Source organism: Sturnira hondurensis, unplaced genomic scaffold (assembly GCF_014824575.4).
Source record: "Sturnira hondurensis isolate 20B ecotype Veracruz unplaced genomic scaffold, ASM1482457v3 Scaffold0021354, whole genome shotgun sequence".
In the NCBI taxonomy this organism is placed as follows: Eukaryota; Metazoa; Chordata; class Mammalia; order Chiroptera; family Phyllostomidae; genus Sturnira; species Sturnira hondurensis.
The window spans coordinates 12,346,457-12,363,565 of record NW_028093985.1 but is presented as its reverse complement, the minus strand read 5'-3'; the positions used below and the strand labels follow the sequence as shown (position 1 = coordinate 12,363,565).

General features: G+C 35.4%; 1 protein-coding gene across 3 annotated transcripts in view; it reads right to left on the bottom strand.

The window, feature by feature from the left end:
* Window positions 1-17,109, bottom strand: part of RASA1 (RAS p21 protein activator 1) — a 120,642-nt gene that overhangs the window by 25,930 nt on the left and 77,603 nt on the right. For all 3 annotated transcript variants that reach the window (XM_037032353.1, XM_037032354.1, XM_037032352.1), the window contains exons 10-12: window positions 11,527-11,647; window positions 10,239-10,395; window positions 1,077-1,164 (exon numbers count right to left, since the gene is read on the bottom strand). In XM_037032353.1, the coding sequence (XP_036888248.1) occupies window positions 1,077-1,164; window positions 10,239-10,395; window positions 11,527-11,647 (366 nt within the window). The remainder of the gene's footprint in view (window positions 1-1,076; window positions 1,165-10,238; window positions 10,396-11,526; window positions 11,648-17,109) is intronic.

The following is a 17,109-nucleotide window of genomic DNA, read 5'->3' as shown; positions in this document are numbered from 1 at the left end:
ATTAGAAATAGAAGAGGGTAACCAGAAATCTCTTAGGTCACCAAAGTAACAAAAACTGGAAATACCAGTGGTTTTTCTGGACTTTATGCAGTATTTGGAAATACTGAATACAGAAAGAGTACACATAAATAAAATAAAAATGTTCTATTTACACAGCTAAGTGAGGCTGAATAAACATACTAAAATATCATCAAGGTATGTAACATATCTTTATTTATAAAAAGGGAACATGGTAAAATAACTAGAAGGCAGGACATTGAAGTTTAAATTTCCTTCCTAACTCAATTTCTCTAACATTTAATAAACATCTGAGTTAGGAAATGTTTTGAACCTTATTTTTTAATCTAAAAATTAGGTATATATACATATAAAATATAATGTTATATGTGTTACAGACTAGTGAGTATTTAATTGAGATATTTTGCAAAGATTTGAAATATGACAATTATGACCCATAACAAAGAATTGTTCATTGTCAAAGATATTTTTATAATATTTAGTCAGATATTTTTATAAATTATGACAGGATCCACAGTTTTAAGAGCATGTGCTTCACATTCAGGGTTGGCAAAATATCTTCTCTTTCCAAACAAAGTCACTGCCTTTGAGCTTTTTACCACCTTCAACTTTCTTCCACAGAGAACATGCAGCAGTTTAACTATATTCGTGATGGTACTGAGAACATCTACAACCCTTCTGCAAAGAGGATTTTAAATGAGTCTTCCCAGTTGGACTCAACACCACAGAGTATTAAAGGTCAATGTAAAATGAAGTTTTCATTCCTAATAACCCTTCACTGTGTTTTTCTGCACTTCTCTTAAAAAAAAGTTTTACACGTGAAATTTCTCATTCCTTAAAAAAGATGATTACATTTCACACATTCTTGTTATCACTTTAATTCAAACACAATAGTATACTAGTCTAGTTAAAGAAAACACAGGCATAGGTATATAAATATCTAATTACTATGCTGTACACCTGAATTCACTTAATATTGTATGTCAACTATAACTGAAAAATAAATTTAAAAGTAAAACAAGGCCTAAATGTTTATACTGAAGCAATAATTAACTTACCTCTGCTTGTTCTGGAGTTTCTCCTGCAAAGTAAAAAATGTAATGTTCTTCACTAAAGTGCTGGACTACTATCTGAAAACAGTTTGGCCTTTAAATACAAATAAAAAAGTTATTAGGAAGCTTAACAAAAACTATTTAACACTTAAGCCACTTTAAAAAATCACAATATATTATTATATAGGTTATATAAAATTAACATAATTCTTAAGTTAGAGAAATATTCCATTGTACCAGATCACCACTAAAAAGAAAATGTCAGCTGCATATATTGTAGAAAACTTTTTGGTGTACGCTATTAAAATGTTATTAATCTTTCAAAATTTAAGAACTTCACACTACTGCGTAAATTAATTTGAAGACATTACAAATAAAAGTTATAAAAAAATTGAAGCAGAATTTCACATAGCTAATCCAAACACTTTTTAGAGCACATAGAATGCTTCTCAACTCATTGCTTCAGGATGATACAAAATATACATACATGTACACTTGAAAAAAACTATAACATGTTCTTGGACCCAAAAATGTTCTTAGTGGTTGTCTCTCAATAGATAGTGGCTGATTTCGATTTCCTTCTTTATAATTTTAAGTATTTCCAATTTTTTTACAAGTGACAGTTTTCCTCATCTGTTAAAGTTGGAGCATCATGTATTCACACACGACTTGTCCAGAGGACTAAATGACCTCACAATGATGTACAGTAAATACTGGTTCTTGTTCTTCCACAGCATGCACTGTGCTGCAATTTCATTTAACGTGTAAGTACAATATCAAATTGTTTGTTTGTTTTTTTAAGAGGTCCTCTTTCTAACTAGACTTGAAAATGTTTAGCAAGGGCCTTCATGTTTTTGAAAGTCCATAAATATTCCTTCTATTTCTTGCTTTAACCAAAGATTGTATCTTACACTTTAGTGTTAGGAGGCTATAGGGCTATACCAAAATACCCAGAACACACACAAACTTAATATTTATTGAAGATAAAAGAACCATCTTTTGATGCTTTGAGAATGCCATGAAATAATGGAAAATGTAAACTAAAACATTCTTCTGAAAGTGGACTGTATCAGGCCAAACTCCTAGCTGGATAAAATATAAACAAAAGAAAAAGTAACTGTTTGAAAACACTGGAGAACAATCAAAGCAGCTAAGACTTGAGAGGCCAAGATCATGTGAGGAAAGCCTGACATTCTCCAGTTTTTCCTTTCAAGGTGTGCACCCATGCCTATACTGTGTGGGGCAAGAAGCTGAGAAGGCAAGCAGAAAGCAGCAGGTAAGATGCTAAAAAGCTAACCAGCACATTCACCATTAGAAGAGAAGGCTTTCTTTCAGATGAATCCCTTGCAGAGCTATGCCTTCAGAATAATGGCAAACCAGAAAGAGCCTTCACCAATATCTGCTTGATTCTGAGGGAATCAAGATGAACTACCTCGACTCGAAATTTCTAGCAGAACAACAGTCCTTTTTGGAAGCAATAACATTATCCACAGCTTCTATAATTTTCCATACATAATGTCCACCCTTTGTGTACACTGTGGTCAAACATAAGTAGACACTACAGGAATCAGGATCAAATGACTAAAAATCAAAAGAAAAAATGGACAAAGGAGAAAGCTACACATACAATCAGATATCAAGGTTAGATATGACTTTCAAATACTACAATTAAAATGTTTAGAAAAATAGATAACAAAATAAGAAATTTTCTCAGATAACTGGATCTATAAAAGAAGAATTAAATGGAAATTTTAAATTAAAAAATACACTAAATAAAATATTTCAATAAATGCATTAAACTTCAAGAAAACAGACTATTGAACTAAAAGACAAATCAGAAGAAAACCCAGCCCAAACTACAGAAATGATAAGAAATGTAGAAAACTACATAATAGACATATGGACATAGTAAAAAGGTATAAAATGTTAATGCAAATACCAAAACAAAAAAGAGAATGTGGCAAAACTGTTTAAAGAGCTACCGACTGAGAATTCTCCAAAACTGACAAAAAAAAATCAGGTCCAAGGTTAAAGAAGCTCTACAAAGATTAGGATAAATTTTAAAAGAAAACTACCATTAGGTACATTTTTGTTTAACTGCTGAAACTCTAAGATAAGAAAAAAAATCTCAAACCATACAAAGGAAGATAAAAGACAGTTTCTTGAACACAGAAAAAAAAGAAGAGAAACATTATCTTTGAAGAGAAACACTTGGAGTGACCGAGAAAATGTTGTAAGGCAGAAAACAATATTTAAAATGCTGAAATAATAACTGCTAATCTAAAATTTTAATACCCATACCAAAATCCTTACCTGATGAAGATTCAAGAGTAAATACTGCAACAGTGAAATGATAAAAGTGTAAAAATTCCCAAATAAATTTCATTACATACAATAACTCTATCTCTGAAGTGTCCTTAACTTGTGCCTCGGAAACGGTTATTGAGTAAGAGAGTAAAGGGGATAAATGATGACAAAAGGAGACTCGACTTTGGTTGGTGAACACACACTATACAAATGATGCATTTTATAACTGTATACTTAAAACCTATGTAATTTTGTTAACCAATGAAAATTAGATTGAAAAATAAAGTAAAGCAGCATCAAGGGTCAGAAGTTTCATGTAAAGGGCACCCTGAAGTGGCTCAGTGGGTTGGGTGTCATCCTGCAAAGCACAAGGCCTCTGGTTCCACTCTCATTCGGGGCACATGCCTGTGTTGTGGGTTCACTCCTTGGCCGGGGCAGGTATGAAAGGCAAACAACTGATGTTTCTCTCACATCAATGCTTTTCACTTTTATTTCTCCTTCCCTTCCCCTCTCTCTAAAAATAAATAAAATCTTAAAAAAAAAGAGTGCTAAGAGATGTCTTAAAATTGAAAATAATCTGAAAGATTTGTACAGCTGTGCAATTAAAGCACACAGGAAAACAGCCAAACAAGCGGTGCTGTCCAACGTTTCTCCACAACCGACTGAGCATGCTTACCATGCACATCTATAGCAGAGGGCTGCCTTTAACCTCACATCAGACATCACTTAAATGATGAAGGTAAGTCAATACTGGATTCTATGCTTTTACAAAGCAAGAAATGCTCAGTGCCATATATTTGTAACACAATAAAGAAAAAGATAACAGCATTTATCCACAATTTCCCCTTTTGTGGTATTTTCATCTTATACATAATTTGGTATTAACCTATTTTTCACTACTCCTACTATCTGGTAGAGCTGTCTTTTCCCTTTTCTGAAATATGTCATGGGTGCTGTTTTCCTTGGCATTCAGTCTTTCTTGGCACTTTCAACAATTGTACAGTCAGGCACACAAAAATACACTTGATGGTAAACTGGCATACTCTGGAGGGTGGGAGGGTGAGTCATTTTTTAAAAATAAAGAGATGTGTGTTACTTTCCATGTATACAAATTTTTCATCTTAAGTTTAGACTTGGTATTATTAGATACAATTCATGAACTAGACTTTTTCAAATGTCTTCAAATTCTTGGGTCACCTTCAACATGAAACTGCACAACACAAGCAAGTGACGACCTGGCAGCAAATGGTAAATGTGCGTTTACTGCTTTTTCACTATCTAACACTAACTCCTTTCTTGATAGTATCAACCAGAATAGAAATAATTCAGTCTTTTTAAATTGCACTGAAAAGATCTGGTCTTCCTTGAACAACTCTAGATGCTCTTTTTTAAAATTGGCTAGTATATCTTTCTTTTGATAGTAAAAACAGGTTTTCAATCCAAGTACACTAGTTCATATAAAGTATGTCAAAATCATTGTCAACCTTTTCATCAACCTTATTCAGTTATTGCTTTATTGGTCTTAATAATTCTTTAAGATTCATATTATTAAAATTTTAAGTATTGCCAGTTAATCATGTTCAACCTCACGTTTTCAAAGTTGAATTTCTGCTTTGAATCCCCAAACTGTCAGAACACATTACTATCTTTTTGTGCTATAATTATAACTCTGAGGAAGTTTACCCATTCAATAAATCTGCAAACTGAGAATCATTCATCAAAAAGTTTTTTTCTTCTAGATCATACACTTTGGACAGCTTACATATTTTGGTATTAAATAGGATGGCATTATTCGGAACCTACTTCCTCCTATAAAACTGAAAACATGCAGCTAAAGCAGCTCGGATTTTGTTAGTCTCCATGTAAAAACTTTATTTCATGTGGAACTACTGCATATAAGAATACATCTGTATTGCTTATTTTCCGGAATGAAGTTTTCATGCAAAACCTCTAAATGTTCTTATCATGAAGTCTCGTCATCAATCATAAACTTAAATACTATTTCCAAAATATCTTTCTGGTTTCTCTGAATGACCAATAATGTACTGCTAAGTATTTATCTATCATCTGTAGCTTCATTATAGTCTGCACTAAAAATGTAATCTCTGTACCTTTTGATTCACCAAGTCGCTTACTGATAATCCTATCTGAACACAATCTAATACAGTGGAAACTCAGTTCAAACTCAGTCTCAAACTGAATTCGCTCTGGAAAAGTGTTCAAGAAATGATTTGTTCAAAAACTGAGTCTCCTTTGTCACCTGAGAGATTCATGACTGATCCTACAGGTATCGGCATAAAAGGGCTGTTGGACAGAGAATCAAGACCCAAAGTTTTGTTAGACAACCAAGACATATTTTCCACAAATAACTTGGTTGAGAACCACACTGTTCAAGATTTGGAGATTTGTCTGTACTGTTTCAAAGTGTTATATCTTCTATTTCTTTTGCTTTTTGGCCTCAAACATAGAGATGGCAGATTCCCATGCAGACTGATAAAACAAGGAACTCCCCAATGCTATGAGCATTTTGGGCTTTAGCTTAATTGCATGATCTCCTAATGAGCTCCCCAAGTATAACCTGATACTGCAGGAAGAAACCTATGAGGAGGGGCATGGGGAGGAGGAGGAGGGGAAAAGAGGAGAAACTTTGGAGCTCACAGTTCTTTAATGGTATGGTGCCAACACCACAAACATATTCAGTAACTTTTATGCAACATTTACTCTGAAGAAGAGAAGATTTACTGGATTTAGTTATCTAAATTCAATGCATTTCTTACTAAGTAGCCTGATTAATGGGTTGAATTTTTTAAATTAAAACTGTTTCTATTTTTTTAATTTAATGACTTGCCAGTTTTAATCACCAAATTGCCTTTATGCTGGGAAACTATTATCTGTACATGAAAGCTGACCATAATGTAAGAATGAGAAATATATAAATTAGGTACCCCCCGAAATCCATTAAATATTTTACAGTAATTAAAAACAATTTTAACTTCTATGTTAAGAGAAAACATGTAAAAAACAAAACTAAATTTTACACACGAACACAAGAAGTTAACTTCATTGATGACCAACTAGAAACCGTGAATAAAGTAATATTCAGAGTATCTGCGTGATATAACAAATCAAAGGGAAGTACTGAAGTATGGCCACTACAGAGAGCTTTCTGTCTACAAGTGTTATGTTCCAATTCTTTTGCCACAATAAAATAATGAATTAGAACAGTTTATAGAGGAAGTCATATAATATAAAGTGTTGTAGTATTTTAATTTTTTTATCACAATAACTTTCAAAACCACCAACATTTTAAAAACACTTAAAACTTACTTGTGGCATACTGGTTAGGAAGCTCTGCCTTGTGTAAATGATTTCACTCTCATCTTCTAAGATTCTGCTTTAACCAGTGTCATATTACTCATTTCAATAAGCTAGTCCTGAAAATCTCGTCCCTATTGCAGCTGTTGATAGCACAAATAAACTATGGAGTCAACAGTATGACTGTCTCCCCAACACCCACTTCACACTCCACAGGGTGCACCACATCCTCACTACTTGAGGGTGGCGGGTGGCGGGGGATGATCTCGAGTAGCAGGACCGGGCGCGGAATGGTCTCACTTTATGAAGGTGATGCCATTTTGCTCTCAGGTAACCTAAGACTAGAAACTGTCAGGAGTGGCTCAATAGTGAATCCTTAGGATTTTCAACAGATCTGGAAGAAATGTTCACCTCTTTCCCTGGTATTATTTACTACCTTGGTTCCATGAAGGAAGGTCATCTGTGAGAAAGAATCCAGTATACACAAAGGAAGGCAAAACAGAAGGTAGAAAAGGAGACAGTTCTTACAAAAACTTTTTCCCCTTGTTTTTATTTTTTTTGAAACTACTTTTTATGAGATATTAGGAAGTGTTCAGGAAAAAAAAGAGGGTATCAAAGTCAAATGAGTTCATGAAATACATCATGTTATATTACACTTTTAGTAATTCACAATATAAACACAAGCTAAGACTCCAATAAAACCTGCTGTAGGGAAACTAGCAATGTAGAAACCTATTTTAACAATTTTTAAAAACTGACTTATCTATTAAAATCGCAAATAAAATGAACACGATCTCCAAAACACAATCTGAAAAAATAAGTTAAAGGTTGTAGCTCTACAGGTATTTCTCATGTAGTTTTATCAATTTAATTAGGATAAAAGTAGATTTGCCTAGGAGAAATGCCATCCTAAATCGGAAAAACAAGTTGTTAGAAACTTTTGTTGTAACTGCTTTGTGATTTAGTAATCAATAACAATAGACAATAAAAATGGTAAATATACCTAGAAAGATTCTGGAATGGATTATTGATAATACTGATGGTGGAAGGTAAAAAAAAAAAGAGGCAATTATACAAAAGCAAAAAACTAGACATAATCAAGAGTTGGATTTGCTGTGAGATATTCATGATTTACCTTCAGTGCACACATTTTACATAGTTTTAAAACTTTGGAAATTAAGAAAAATGTTTCAATAGAAAATCTGAAATACTATTTTATCTACTGAAACAATCATTTTTATATTATAATTATTTTTAAGTATATTTTATTGATTATGCTATTACAGTTGTCCCACTTTTTCTCCTCTTTATTCCCCTTCACCCTGCACCCCCTTCTCCAGCATTCCCCCTCCTTAGTTCATATCCATGGGGTGTACATATAAGTTCTTTGGCTTCTCTATTTCCTATACTATTCTTAACCTCCCTCTGCCTATTTTCTACCTACCAATTACACTTCTTATTCCCTGTACCTTTTCCCCCATTCTCTGCCTCTCCCTCCCCACTGATAATGCTCCATGTGATCTCCATTTCTGTTCCTGTTCTAGTTGTTTGCTTAGTTCGTTTTTGTTTTTTAGGTTAAGTTGTTGATAGTTGCGAGTTTGTTGTCATTTTACTGTTCATAGTTTTGATCTTCTTTTTTTTTTGTAGATAAGTCCCTTTAACATTTCCTATAAAAAAGGCTTGGTGATGATGAACTCCTTTAACTTGACCTTATCTGGGAAGCACTTTATCTGCCCTTCCATTCTAAATGATAGCTTTAATGGATACAGTAATCTTGGATATTGGTCCTCCTTGCCTATCATAACCTTGAATACTTCTATCCAGACTCCACTTATCTTCGAGGTTTCTTTTGAGAAATCTGCTGATAGAATTATGGGAACTCCTTTGTAGGTAACTGTCTCCTTTTCTCTTGCTGCTTTTGATTTTCTCTTTATCTTTAATCTTGGATAATTTAAGTATGATGTGCCTTGGTGTGTTCCTCCTTGGGTCCAATTTCTTTGGGAATCTCTGAGCTTCCTGGAACTCTATTTCCTTTGGCAGATTGGGGAAGTTCTCCTTCATTATTTGTTCAAATAAGTTTTCAATTTCTTGCTCTCCCTCTTTTCCTTCTGGCACACCTATGATCTGGATGTTGGAACATTTAAAGTTTTTCCAGAGGTTCATGAGCCTCTCATTTTTTTTGAATTGTTGTTTCTTCATTCTGTTCTGGTTGAATGTTTATTTCTTCCTTCTGCTCCAAATTGCTGATTTGAGTCCTGGTTGGCTTTCCTTCACCGTTGGTTCCCTTTTATTTTTCTTTATTTCACTTTGTATAACCTTCACTTCTGCCTCTATTTTGTGTCCATACTCACTTCTGTGAGCATCCTGATTACCAGTGTTTTGAACCAGATCTGTATCTGATATGTTGGCTATCTCCTCATTGCTTAGTTCCTTTTCTAGAATTTTGATCTGTTCTTTCATTCGAGTCACATTTCTTTGCCTGGGCACGTGTTATGTTGTAACGGGTGGAGCCTCAGGTATCCACTGGGGAGGGGCAACCCACTCTGCTGCATTATGGTGCTGTATATGGGGGAGGTTCGAGAGGGAACAATTAGCTTGCATAGCTCTCATCTGGCTTTCAGTCACTTCCCCCACTACCCACAAGCGGACTGTGACCTTTCAGGGGCTGATTCCAGAGTAGGTGGGTGTCTCCAATGAACTCTCTTGTGAGTATGGGAGTTTCTCCTGCTACTGTAACCCCCACAGGTTTTTACAGTCAGAGGTTCCGAGGCTTTAGTTTCCTGCACTGGAACCCTGGGTTGCAGAGTCTTTTTGGCTCCCTAGTTGTTCCTCCAGGCTTATCCACACATGCTTGTGGGACTGCTGGTCTGCCAGCCACAGCCTTGCCTGCCTGGTCTGCCACCTTGCCATCCATCCTCTCTGCCCCAGCTGCCTGTCTCTGCCCCTTGTACCAGTCTACATGAATGTTTCTTCTTTAACTCCTTGGTTGTAGGACTTCCATAGAGTTCGATTTTCTGGTAGTTGTGGTTATTTTTTGTTTTTAAATTGTTTGTTGTCCTTCTTTTGGTTGTGTAAGGAAGCAAAGAATATCTACCTACATCTCCATCTTGGCCAGGAACTCTCTATAACTGTTTCAGCAAAGTTGCTTAGGACATGCCTACCAAGAAAACAGTACAACTAACTATACCTAGTACTGTCAGATGCACTAAGTTAACAAAGAATGTGATAAAATAGGGGGTGAAATGGTAAGTGACTTAAAAGATTGGTGGCCGGGACAGGGAGGAAACATGCTATACACAGATCAAGTCTTACTATAGGAAATGCCATTCCAAAGATTTCTCTGTAATACAGTGAAGTAGTATTTTATGCACAGGTTAACCTAAAGTAGTAAGGATAAGTAAGAAAGACAGTAATTACTCTGGAAAATAAATCTGTCATTTTTAGATCATTTTAGGGTTCTCAAAATTGGTTTGCTATGATGTGAAATGATCTGAACATACCCACTATTTTAATAATATAACAATTACAAAAGAAATATTTTCTTACCTGCCAAAGAGACTATCGTGGACAACATAGACAGAACACACACTGAGATCTATTAATCCTTTTGGTTTTGTAGCTCGTTTTTCACTCTCAAAATAAATAAGTTGGGCATCACTGCCCTCTAAGATAAAATACAAATTTTTCCACCGTTTTCCTTTGCCTGTCAAAAAAACAAAAGTTTTCCCTTAGCCAAATGAGAAATTGTGAAATCATACATAGTAAAATCATAAAAATTATTATTGTTGAAAATAAAAATTAAATATATTTCAGTGTGGTGATTGCAGGGGATGGTGGATTGGTTGATGGAGGTGGAAGAGGGTGGATATAGGGGGGGATAAATGGTAATGGAAATATACAATGAAAAATAAACTATTAAAATTCAATGTATTTCAATTTGTATTCCAAAGCTTAAATAATATACTAATCCTTATAAAATGAAAAAAATGTTTGTAATTTATCTGTAAAAAATGACTATTATATCACTTGTTTTTTAATGAATCAGAGTAAATGACAAAAGTACCTAAAATATACCTTTAAAAATTTGATGATGATAAAGTCTTCAAGATTTTTATTTAGTAGTAATTCTTTTACAGTCATAAGAAAAAATCTTCCACTACACATAATGCCCTTCCAACCCCCTAACATTTGTTAATGTCAAATTGAGGCAAACCTATAAAATAAAAACATCAATGCCATAATGTGCCAGGTGCCATAGGAAGTTTCTCTTTTTAGAAAAGAATTGGGCCCTAGCTGGTGTAGCTCAGTGGCTCAAGTGCAGGCCAGCTCAAGTGCAGGCCTGCAAACCAAACAACTGTGGTTCGATTCCCAGTCAGGGCACATGCCTGGGTTGCAGGCCAGTTCCCAGTAGGGGACACATGAGAGGCAACCATACATTGATATTTCTCTCCCTCTCTCCTTCCCTTCCCCTCTAAAGATAAATAAATAAAATATTAAAAAAAAAGAACTGGGGTAGGTGTTGGGGTATGGGATAGGTAGGAAACAAAGAATCAAATACCTAATACTGGAACTGACCTTAGGTTTTAAAGATATAGTTGGAAATATATAAGCTTTTTCTCTAAAACGGTGATTGGAAATGTAGACTTAATATACCTAGACTAGATTTTGAAGGCTCTTTAGATAAAAGCTCTAAATAAGGGCCAATTACTAATAATTCGGGTCAAATTTATACTTATCTGAATGATAAGTTTAATTCTCAATATTTACAGTGCTTCTATTGTAAATGATAAAACACTAAATTTGAATCTTTATAGTCTTAAAAGTTTATACTTACCCTTTTTTAGAAGATAACCCTTTTTAACAATATTTTTATAAAAGGCATCTTTTGGTTTTCGACGAATTGTATTATATATTTCCTTGCCATCCACTGTATCATTGAGTACTTGTTCTTGTTCCTGAGTTTTTAAAAACATTAAAATTGTTTCTTGAATTATTGATGGAAATTAAGTAAAATCTATTCAACTACAAATTAAAAACCAGATTATGTACTTGTCTAGACATTAAAGAAATGTTTTAAGTACTAAAATCTAAAGCAATGTAACACATATGTATAAAGAGATCATCTGCTCTTTAAGGAAATTCTCAAAATGGTTTCCTTACCATTTCTCAAGAACACTGATAACTAATAAGCTATTTTCAAAAACATAGTAATCCCCTTTTATCTCTGGTTTTGTCTTCTGTGGTTTCAGTTACCATTGGTCAATCACCACCCAGAAATATCTAATGGGGAAATTTCAAAAATAAAATAATTCATAAGTTATAAATTACAGGCCATTCTGAGTATTATGATGAAATCCTGTCTGGGATACAAATTATCCCTTTTTCCAGTGACCCACACTGTATCTGCTACCTGCCCATTAGCCATCTCAGTTAGATTAACTGTTAAGGTATCACAATACTTGTGTTCAAGTAACCCTTATAGTAGCCTCACAATATGTTATAATGTCTACACGTCACTCACCTCACTTCATCTCATCATGTAGAAACTGTTATCACCTCACACCATTGCAAGGGTGAGTAATGTACAATAAGATATTTTGAGAGAGACCAAATTTGCATAACTTTTATTACAGTGTATTGTTATAATTGTTCTATTTTATGATTAGTTATTGTAGTCAATCTCATACTGTGCCTAATCTATAAATTAAACTTTGTGACAGGTATATATATATATAGGAAAAAATACTATATATAGGGTTTAGTACTATCTGCAGTTTCAGGTATTCACGAGGGAACTTGGAATGTACTTCCTTCAAGATAAGGGGGGAGATTACTGTACAGTTTGCTTTTGTTATGTTTTACAGCAAATGATGTTGTTTTGAAAACATAAAAATTTGTCCCAACCTACTAAGTTAGGAACCAATTTAAACATAAAGCAAAGTCCTGTTTGCTTCTGTACAAATACATCTGAGAAAAACACCTGGTGAATGCAGAAAACTGCACCCAGCTGAACTTACAGACATGGGAATACACAAAACGCACCTCAGATCCCGCTGAGTTCCTCAAGTCTTATATACCATACCCAGCCATCCACGTCTAGTATTATAATGCCAACTGCTTTTAGATAATCCTTTTCCTGTCACTTCGCAATATTCAAAGCCCTTCAAACAGTGACTTCTACACCTGATCTTTTACAAGGTAAAGTGCCACATTTATTGTATTGTTTACTTCTTAACCATTTAACATGTGTAAAAACTATGTATGTTTTTATTAGGTTCTTATCTTTAAGTGCCATTGATGAAGTTTCTCGTGTTGTGCCCCTACCCACACTTTTCTCACTACCATGTGGTTTTCATTGCATGACTCTACATAACACTATGACTTTCAGGAATTCATGTCTTAACTTCTAACCTGCCTACCCCCCACTCCCAAATAACAAAAAAAAATTATGACATCAGGAAAATATAAAGAGAAGAATGCCTTTCTAATCATCTTTCCAAAATAAATCAATCTTCAATGTTACCATCAGGGTATACCAGACTCAATTTTAGTTGTTTAGTTTAGTTTTTTTTTTTTGAGCAGTTCTTGTATTTGCATGGATTAATGTTTTATGACTTTTTCTGTAGAAATCTCAGGGAATAAAACAGGAGTGCATTTGATCCTTTTATAAGTCTAGGACATGAGATTCTCATAAATCTTATTTTTCCTATATCTTGAAACAGTCTGCTGTTTCATCATCCTAGGAACTATTTCATGATTACTCAAAAACTACTCCCAAGTGTGCTCAAGAGCAGGAGTTGGAAAACCATGGTACATATTGCCAAGTTCCACCCATGGATCATTTTGGGACACAGAATTTTACTCAAACATAGATACCCTCATTCCTTTACATAGCCCTGTGGCCATTTTCACACTACAAAGACCAGGTTTGGTAGTCAAGACAGGGACTGAATGGCTCATACAATCTAAAATATTTATTATCTGTCCCTTTGCAGAACAAGTTTGCCAGTCCTTGGCCTAGAGGATGATGTGATAGTGAAATAAATCATTTCTATTGCATTACACTTTTGCTGTCCTTTTTTTTCACTACGTTGCCAAGTATTGCATTATCTTTTAAAGAAGAAAGACTAAGACTAGTTCTGTTTTTTATTAATCTTCATTCAAGCTAAAAATGAAGAACTTCATTTTCTGCTCACAACAGCAAAGAGAAAATATTGACAAAAGAGTATGTTGGACAATTATTAAAAGAATCAGAAGATGAATGCAAAAAAAACAGAGGCAGCACTCTGGCATCTAGTGTCACGATAAAATTCATTTGATAAGCAAAATAATGCAGACTATAATTCTTCAGAATATCTTCAATAAATATTCTCAAAACTCTAGAATTACTGAGGGAACAAAGTATTTCAGGGCAGTGGGAATAGGGTGTTTCCATTGGTTAGTCACTCAAGAGGAAGGGTATCATGCAATATTTTGTGTCAAGAGTTTAGATTATCCCATTTTACTAAAACAAAATTAGACTGTTCTTTAAATTTTTATGCTCATGCAACAAGATTTACTTCACATGATTTTAAGCGGATGGAAGGTAATTTGTATCTAAAAGCTTTTAGAAGGAGACATAATGCAGAAATTTTTAAAATTCACCATATTGATCATTCTAATTGATATTTATAAACCTGAACATAAAGATATTTTGAACTTATGAAAAAAGGAAGACTGTACTCTCCAACAAAAATATGAGCCATCAAATTTTTCAAAAGTATTGCTACTGATGACGCTAGTATAGGAACAACAAGAAAGAATCATAAACTAGAACCCAGGAGAGATATACTGAAAATATGGACTCACTAGTCCATTTTGACAGTGAAAGTGCAAGAAGAACCAGAGTAATTATAAGCAAGAATTTAACAGAAATGCATCTGAAATCTGGAATTGGGATTTACAAATGGGTATGTTCCAGGCCCATGCATAATAGTGGGTAAACAGTTATTTGCATTAAGAAGACACTGCCTATTTCAGGTACACAGGCCAGGATGGGTGGAACAAAAATTTGAGTTTGCTACATTTAAGTTAGTAATAAATTGTCTAATAAAGTTGTTTGGGGACTACCCTTTTATTCCTACTTCTACATATTATTTATAAGTTGACTCAGAACATAACAAAATTTAAAAGGATATACTGGGCCCAAATGATAGTGATGACTACTTTCCTTATTTATATAGATTTGTACCTATTGTTTATTTCAGTAGTGATGTTTAGTCATAGCTGCAGAATAGGGCATATTTTGTAGTTTGTTATTTAAGACATTACATTAACATGTGGTTTTAAATACCTGATTTAAAGAAAATATATAGGTCTTTAATAAATTATATTAAGGATGGGGCTGATACACAGATGTACAAATCCTAAAGGATTCTAATATATTAGAAGGCCTTGTGGGCAAAAACACAGCTTCACTTTCTGAGTTTTAGTAAATCATTAGATGGTAGTTGGGAAGGTTTCTTGGCCCACTCTACACAGTTCTGGAGGAGAAAGTTTTATACACCTCTCCAAGGGAAGAAGATAATCTGAATGGCTGGAGTCTGATAACCACTGAAGGAAGCTTTTGCACTGAAGTTAGGGGCATAGTCTCAAAGCCAGACCTCCACTGCGAATGCTTTTGTCACTTAATGGCTAGGAAAACTCCATTTAATAAATTAATTCAATAAATGTTTGAGTGCCAGGCACTGTTCTAGTTATAATACATCAGTGAACAAATCAAAGATCCTTCTCTGCAAGAAACGTATATTCTAATGAGGGAAAGAGATAATAAATAACTAAATTGTATTATGGTATGCCACTCCAGGGTCTTGTACACCATAAGGACTTTGGCTTTTCCTGTGAATGAAATGTAGAACACCTACAAGTATTAAAGAGAGGACTGACATGATACGACACATTTTAATTGTACTCCTCTGAACTGTTGTGTTGTGTTAAGGCAGCAAAGGTAGTAACAGAGAAAGAAAATCAAATTCTGCTCGTGGTCATATTTTAAATATATTATGAAGACAAAATCAGTATGATGTTCTTGAGAATTTGGATACAAAGTGGGGGAGAAAAAATAAAAATCAAGAATGACTGAGACAGGATAGTAAAATGCTAGGAAAATTCCCTGGTAAGTGGAGTAGGGAAACTAAGACAGAGAGTTGAACAAACTGGTTAGGTAATTTATAGCCAGATATAAAGGATCACCTTCCTAGAGATGACATCTAGATCTCAGGTGTATTTCAGCTCCAGGCCCAGAAAAGCTGCAAAATCAGGTAAGAGATGACAAGGCCAACTGCAATGGCTAAAGACCCTCTGCCCTGTCACTGACCAAAGAGTGGAGACCACAACTCTGAACAGGCACACCTGGAGAACTGAGGACTATTTTACTGAAACCCTCCCCTGAGACCTCCCTGCAGATTCCTGTCTGCAAGACTGTAACAGGGTGGGTGGGGCCAAATCACTGGGGAGCAGGGAGAAATGCCAAGGTGGCAGATTAAAAGAGCTGCAGTAAGAAGAGGCTGCATGAGGCAACAGTGAACAGCATGCAGGACCTTGGCAGCAGAGCAGCTCATGACCCAGCCAATGGGAACTTGTCCTGAGGCTGCATGGGGTCAAAAAGTCAAAACAGCCCTGGCTGGTGTAGCTCAGTGGATTGAGCGCGGGCCTGCAAACCACACGATCACAGTTCCATTCTCAGTCAGGGCACATGCCTGGGTTGCAGGCCAGTTCCCAGCAGGCAACACATGAGAAGCAACCATACATTGATATTTCTCTCCTTCTCTCCTTCCCTTCTAAAGATAAATAAATAAAATCTTAGAAAAAATTTTTTTAAAAAAAGGTCAAAACACATGCGTATGGTGGGGGGTCAGCAACCAGCAGGGGCCAGATGTTCTGCCCCAGGCTAAGACCTTTGTGTGCCTGTGTGCGGCTGAGAAACTTCTACCCACTTTCTGCAAAATGGTGGCTAGAAGAGGGGCAAAGAGAACTGTGATAAGCATGGCCAACACTGGAACACACTGGATAAAAAGCAGGACACTCCCACAGTGCACAGAATTTGGGGAGGGGACTTTAAAAAAGAATGCATACAGAAGCCTCTCTCTCTTCCTTAACTTGCACCCTGGTTGGGAAACTTTCGCAGGACCAGCAAACGCTGAGCCCACTCAGGACTTAGGCCTCCTCGCTCAGCTGGAGTACAGTTTGAAGAGGCAGAGTCCCACATTAGGATGTGTGCCTTGCCTGGCACCAACCCTGGGATACTGCAACCCTGTGCAGCACATGGCACAGGTCCTGGACCGCTTTCACTCTCTCACCCTGAGAGAGGCATGAGCTGGGTAAGTTCCTTAGCCCAAGGGATGCAGGCAGCCTCAGATGCTGGGGCCCCACAGGTGGG